Below are 7,009 nucleotides of genomic sequence, written 5' to 3' on the forward strand. Positions count from 1 at the left end.
GTAAAATAGATGATTGAAAACACAAGTCTGAAAACTCGTGTGCTTGGTTCACCGGAATGACACTAAGCACAACCAAACCACATGAAAACTTTCTCTTCCTTCCCTAGCCCATATCCAAATAAAATCAAGTCAAATCAAATTTTATCAAAACCTCAACTAAATCAAAACTTTACTTTTCTTCCCCTAGCCATACTCAAATCAAATAAAATCATTCCAAAATCTAGAATATGGTGGACGTAAGGTTTATGCTGGACACGATTAGTGTTGAACCACTAGAATATGTATGTCCCGCTGCAATGGCAGTTAGCTAGTAGATCCAAATGGCTTGTCAAACTTCCGTGTTTTTCCTCTGAAACTGAGGACCAAGAAAACTCTCTCCACGTTGGTTTCGCTTTAAACCGAACCGATGAATAGCGCCACCGAAGAAGAAGGAGAAGGAAAAATAAAATCAATTCCTACACTTTCCCTCTAGCTGCTGCTTTAACCGAAGCAAGTTCCTATGAAAAAGCATGTTTTGTATATGCTCGAAGCGTCATCTCCGTGGGCACTTAACAGAGCAGCGTGCACAGTCACATTATATTCCATGGGAACTGACGCCATCCGTCCATCCATCCACCGATCTCACCAATGTACGTACGCCCCGGACAGACAGACATCTCAGTACGTCCTACACAATCTATGAGATACCTTAAAGAATGTACGTTACATCATCTCGGCTAGCCGCTGCATGCATGGGTTCAATCACCTTCTCTGTCTACAAATCATTCACAATTCCTCTCTCTCTCTCTGTCTCGTCCCTGTAGTGGTAGTAGTAGAGGCAGCTGGGGAGTGTGGGTGTGAGTGCATGTGCATGGTGTGCTTTATTCTCCCAAAGGGGGATACAGAAGCGGTCTGCTGCTGCGCTGAGGAGGGGTGGGGTGGGGTGGGGTGGGGTGGGGTGGCCTAGGCCTTCGAGAAAGCAAGCCACCCCAAAGCACACCCAAAGCAGCTAGGCTAGCAGGGAGAATCTGATTCCCCTCCCAGAGTAACATGCGCGTACCGATGCGATCCATCCACCCGTCGACCCATGAAATTCATTCCAGATCTCTCTCTCTCTCTCTCTCTCTCTCTCTCTCTCTCTCTCTCTCTCTCTCTCTCTCTCTCTCTCTCTCTCTCTCTCACACACACACACACACACACACACACACACACAGTCTCCACATTCTTTCGTACGCTTCTTTCACTTTTGGGTGGCAGTCTTGTTGCAGCAGCTTGGGCTTTTGGGGCGCACCGTTCGGGCTCGGTCCATCGCTCCTATCCAAGCTGCTACGAGAACACACTGGAAAACACTAGCGCACCAGTCTTCCCTCTTCTCTTTCTCAGTGTTCCCAAACTCCCATGTAACCGATGATCGATCTCCATGCAACCAACATGCACATATCATTCCATCCACCCGACACCCACCTTGACCTACATATACGCACCTAGCCAGTCTCGATCCATGCATGCACACACATATACGAAGAAGAAAATATATATAGTAGTATCTCGTACGTGGAAAAAAAAGGTAAAGAATATATTGATGCACATGCCGCATGGAGGCAATTGAACAACCTATCTATAGGTACAATATATCTCAGGGAACTAGCAAAAGATCGATTTGTTCTATTAGAAAACACAAAAGATTGATCGATATGTGTGTGAGATATCTATCCTCGCGCTTTGGTACGTTCTATCGATCAGTGTAAAAAGAGGGCCGGCCGGGAAAGGAAAAGGTGAAAACTAAAGAACCGACCTTGCTTTTGGATGACCATCTTTGACTAGTCCCTTTATGCGTGCAGCCGTGATCAACATTGCAGTGCTAACTCTAGCTAATTAATTGCCTGCCTTAGCTTAGAGAGATTGACATACACTAAACTGCACATAAATCGATCCATCGCTGGTATTGCATGTTAATTTGGAGGCATGCAGGCAACATGCATGAATAATCTAATCTAATATATGCATGCATGCATGCATGGCATCTTCACTTTGGTTTTCTCTTTCTGCTTACACATGTTGATTCCTGGCTCCTACTATGATTTTGAGTGACGAAGTTAGAAGAGTGGCATATCAGTTAATTATTGCTAAATAAATTTGGTTAGTTGCACCTGTCGATTCAAGTTATTGACAAAGCTCATATGTATTCTCCAAAAGGAAAATGCATGCATGGCTGTATGCATTTGGTCCATGTAGAATGTAGTACCTTGGATAACAATTTTGGTGACAATACCATCATTGAATTTCTTCAAATGCGGATTCACACTCTTGGATCACATTTTATAGTATATAATTAACCGCGAACAGAAATGCGAGAATTGTACATCGACCAGACAATTGACATATAATATAAGATTGTCATGAACCAAAGTGATACAATACACACATAACTTCACCCCGAATGCGCAAAAAAAAAAGAGCCCTAAGTAAGAAGAAGTAGAAGAAAGACAGCAAGTGATCATGCTAGCTAAACTAGCTAATTAACACTAATAGTTGTCCATGATCATTAAGCAAGCACACAACACCATGCAGCATCCTTATCCTTCTCCATGATCGACCTTGTCTAGTTCTTCCATGAAACACAATGCACAACAAATGCAAAAGCCTTTTCTATATCTCACAGCACCCTCCAAGTCCATGCTACCGCTAATTGTAGGATTAATCTGAGCTCGCCATTAGCTTAGCTCATTCATCACAAGAGGTGGTTACCTGTGGCAGCATTGGAGTAGGAGCTTGTGTAGCCAGCGCCAGCAGCGAGGTGGTGATCACCACCGTACATGGCGATGCTGCCTGATCTCGGGTAGCCTTCTCTCTTTGACGGCATCGCGTGATGAAACTGTTGGTTTCCTCCGTCGTCTTCATGGCCGCCGCGGCCGTCACCGCCGTTGCCCAAGCCTAGGTAGTGGAACATCCCCGGCATGGCCATTGCAGGCGCTGCAGCTGGCCCCAGTGTGTGCTGCTGGTCGGCCATTGCTTGGAAGAACGGGAAGCCTTGCATCTGCTGCACTCTCCACTGCTCCAGCCCGGCCACGGCACCGCCGCCGCCGCCTCCCAGGTAGTAGCCCGCTGCCGAGTCGACGGCGGACGGCTTGCCCATGCCGGAGAAGGTGGAGCCAAGGCTCATGGCATCGAAGTCCGCGAGGCGGAGCAGCGGCGGCAGGAGGCCGGACAGGTTGCCACCGCCGCCGTTCTGCAGCATCGCCGGGAGCACGGGAGCCGGGTTGGACATGGTCGTGCAAGCGGAAGTCGTCGATGACGTCGTGGACCCACCCGAAGCGGCGCCGTTGGCCGCCAGTGGCCCCGCTGCCGCTGCCGCGGCCGCCTGCTTGGGTTTGGCGCGCTTGGCATGGCGGCGGTACCCGCCGCCGACGGGGACGTTCCGGAGCGCGCCGCCGCGGGTCCAGTAGCGGCGGCAGGCGCGGCAGAAGTGGCGCGGCTGCGAGAGGGAGTAGTTGTTGAAGTAGCAGAACTTGGTGTTGGCCGAGTCGCAGCGCGGGCACTTGAGCCCCTGCTCCGGCAGCGGCACCCGAGCCAGCCGCGCGCGCTCCGACATGGACATGGGCTTCACCGGCCCCACCACCTGCCCGCCGCCGCCGCCGCCGCCGTCCCCACCTTCAGCAAGCGTCCCCTGCTGCATGATTGACGGCTGCAGGAGCTCATGGTTGTTGCAGCCGCCGTCGCCGGCGCCACCACCACAACTTGCGGCCGCGACCTGCTGGTGGTGAGCATGCTGCTCAAAATCCAACTATACGGCATGAGAAGAAGAATCAAGAACCCAAGATAAGATGGAAGTGAACCAAGAACCAGAATTCAGGCTAGAAAATTGTGCCAAGTATATACCAAACATATGTAAGTGTTTGAATCAGAATATTTAGCCAGAGACGACCTAGTATCATTCTCCTCTTTGCATCAATATTATTAATACTCCCGAACAACTTTCTCCTCCACTAACTTTATTTGAGCTTGTGCAGCAAAAGTGAGAGTGAACAAAATCCGGGGAAAAGAGAGGGGAATGAAATTAATTACCTGGTTATCATTCCAGCTCGAGGAATCCAGGAATGAAGGGGGGAAGATCATGGTGTGGGGTGGGTGGGTGGTGATGTTATCAGGAGAAAGTGAGCCTTGTGCTAGCTAGGGTTTGGCAAGCTCTTGTGTTCTCCTTTCCTTCGTGCAGCTGCCGGCCGGCCTTGTGCGTGTGTGCTTCCTTCAATTCTGGTGTGTGTGCGGCTAAAGGTTGTGGTGCTTGATAGAGGCTTGGAGGTAGTGGGAGATGAGAGGGCAAGCTGGCTGGCTGGCTAGCTAAGGCTCCTCATGGTCCTCATGGGGCTGGGAAAATAATTATATGGGAATCAAAGGGAAAGGGAAAGAGGAAAGGGAGAGCGAGGGGTGAGAGAGTGAGACAGGATTAGTGAGAGTGTGAGGTGGGATGAGGGAGAAAAAGAAGGAAATGTAGACATGTACCTTCTATGTGGCCCATGTTTTGTGATGTTGTGGCTTTTCTTCCCTGTGGTGTACGTTGAGGGCCGGGGAGGAGGGACACCTTGCCGTTTTCTGTGCAGACATAGGGGTGCAAGGAAAGCCCGAGGAATATGAGCCGCTCGAGTTCGACTCGTTTTTAGATGGATTTGAAAAGAACCGGCTTGATTTAAAAAGCCATGGTGCTTGGATGAAAGGTTGCATCAAAATTGAGCATTCTCTACCCTGGTTAAGCTCGATATATAGTGTATATTATGACATGTGTCCTACATATATGCAAATAAAGTATGCCATATTGATATTTAATCCTAATTTATGGGGAAAATAAGTTTCTAGGTTGAGATACAATATTAATTTTCACATTTATATACCTGTCTATCCATATTTGCATATTTTGAACAAGCACTATCAATTTCGGGCATAGGTTATTGTTTATAATCAATTGTCATGTCATTACGCGAACTGATAGTACCTCACAAGGTTAGGTTCCTTGTGGAGGAACCAACCCATCAGGGCTCAAATCCTAGACATGGCCCCAGTGCTCGTATTTTCTCATCAGAGCTTAGTCGGAGAAGACGTTTCCGTCAACTACAAAGGCATCTGGTGAATTCATAGGGATGAGTGTATGTGTGTGTATATGAGCATCTACATTTGTACAGCATTAAAAGAAATGTCATGTCATTACGAGCCAAGCATGAGGCTATTCTATCAAAAAAAAAAGCATGAGGCTATTTTGTGGCTCGTACTCCCGTCGCATAATCCAAAGTTTATGACTAGCTATAAAAGGTGTGCTCACTCTGGCTCACTCAACTTGACTTGTTTGCATCCTCAGTCATACCTAGCCTTGTGATGATCACTTTAGCATTTGGGTGAACTCTGTTAATTAGTGGATTAAACTTATTAATAAAGGAAGTATCTAATAAACATCCATCTGATTTTTAATTCGGTATCAGTCAAATTTATTACCTTCAGTATGCTGGGTATGACCAAAGAGTGACATAAAAATCATGGCAATGTGTGCGGGATTGTGTAGATCGAACGGACAAAAAAAATCCAAATGATACCGAATTGAAAATCAGCTAGCTGGAAGATAGCAAATGTGTTGATAAAACATCTAGAACACACTTCTTTGTGTACTCTATAGGTGGTTGTGGAACCTGACATAATCATGCTATTTGCCGACATAGATTTTGAGAAAACCAAATTTCACCCAACTAAAATATCTTCAAGATTTAATTATACTATATATGGTGTGCAAATGCTAGCCATCAAGATTTAGAAAGTGTCTAAGTGAAAAAATGAATCCCTCCTTGTGCACATTTACTTATCTATATCATCACTATATATATAGTGTGCCAATTACTTCAATTATTAGCCGTTGGATAGTCCAACCGCTAGGAGATGGTAAATCCGAGCATTATTATCCGCTGGATAATATTTCAACTAATAAGATTCTCCTCGTCACCTTCTAATTGAACCACCAACTCTATCAACTCATGTGTTCCAGAAACATATATCCCCATGCTTATCTGATTCTCTAAAAGAAAGAGAGACATAGAACAATTTGGACTCTAGAGGGGTAAGAACCAAGTTGAGATAGAGTTGTATCTTGTCCAATATGATTTCAAGGAAGTATATATATATATATATATATATATATATATATATATATATATATGATGGAGCGTACCATTACAAGGCTAGCTAAGAGTACCACGGCCACACATGATGTTTTTGTCATAGTTTTTGTTCTATTTTGTAGACTTATCTTCTGGGTCATGATGTTCCTAGCATCTTTTGCAGTAGATTTATTATTGTGTGCATCCCAGATTGTATAGGCCGGCAATCTATGCCTTCCTCTAAAATATTGGAAATAATTTATGCAAGTCTCTTGAAGTTGTGCAAAGTGAACTCCAAGAGACAACACGGAGGCAACAACAACTGAATCTGTAGCGGGGCTAGCTAGACATGGCTAGAATAGAGACATGAATCCCATATTTTGTGGCAGTTCTGCGTATGCAGCCCAAGTCATTTTCCTAGGATTGGGCTTTTATTGTTGTAGTTAGCTAGCTCCTCTTTTCATGAAAAACAATATGAGATTATGGATGGTACATCTTTGACATTTTATTGTCCTCTCCTCCTTTCCTTTGTGTTATATGCCAGTTGGACAGGAGAAGCATGAACCCTTGTGGATTTCGCATAGCTACTTGCAGTGCAGCATCAGAATTCATTCACCTGGAACTCATCAAATTCATCACGGATTGAGTCTCCTTCACAAACCAAGTACATATTTGTAGTATACTACTCCCCCGTCCCAAAATAAGTATCTCAACTTTAGTACAACTTTGTACTAAAGTTAGTACAAAGTTAAGACACTTATTTTGGGACGGAGGAAGTATTTCGTATCAAATTGTTTTGATGAAACTGATTAAAGTATGTGGACACATGTGATCGACTCTCTCTGTCTCCGGAAGAGTTAGTATGATCTTGGATTTGATAAGGTGGCTTCAAGCAT

The 7,009-nt window shown here is 45.4% G+C and overlaps 1 protein-coding gene across 2 annotated transcripts; it reads right to left on the minus strand.

The window, feature by feature from the left end:
• Window positions 1-2,336: 2,336 nt before the first annotated feature.
• Window positions 2,337-4,443, minus strand: LOC123104950 (dof zinc finger protein DOF3.6). Of its 2 annotated transcripts, none has more exons than XM_044526906.1 (2): window positions 4,045-4,443; window positions 2,337-3,763 (listed from the first exon to the last, which is right to left on the minus strand). In XM_044526906.1, exons 1-2 carry the CDS (start codon window positions 4,093-4,095, stop codon window positions 2,711-2,713), a joined length of 1,104 nt encoding a protein of 367 aa, XP_044382841.1. In that variant the 5' UTR covers window positions 4,096-4,443; the 3' UTR covers window positions 2,337-2,710. The 2 variants fall into 2 exon arrangements, with proteins under 2 accessions (XP_044382841.1, XP_044382847.1); XM_044526912.1 differs by having other exon boundaries at window positions 2,337-3,748; window positions 4,045-4,438.
• Between the last annotated feature and the right edge of the window lie 2,566 nt (window positions 4,444-7,009).

This window comes from Triticum aestivum, chromosome 1B (assembly GCF_018294505.1).
Source record: "Triticum aestivum cultivar Chinese Spring chromosome 1B, IWGSC CS RefSeq v2.1, whole genome shotgun sequence".
NCBI lineage: Eukaryota > Viridiplantae > Streptophyta > Magnoliopsida > Poales > Poaceae > Triticum > Triticum aestivum.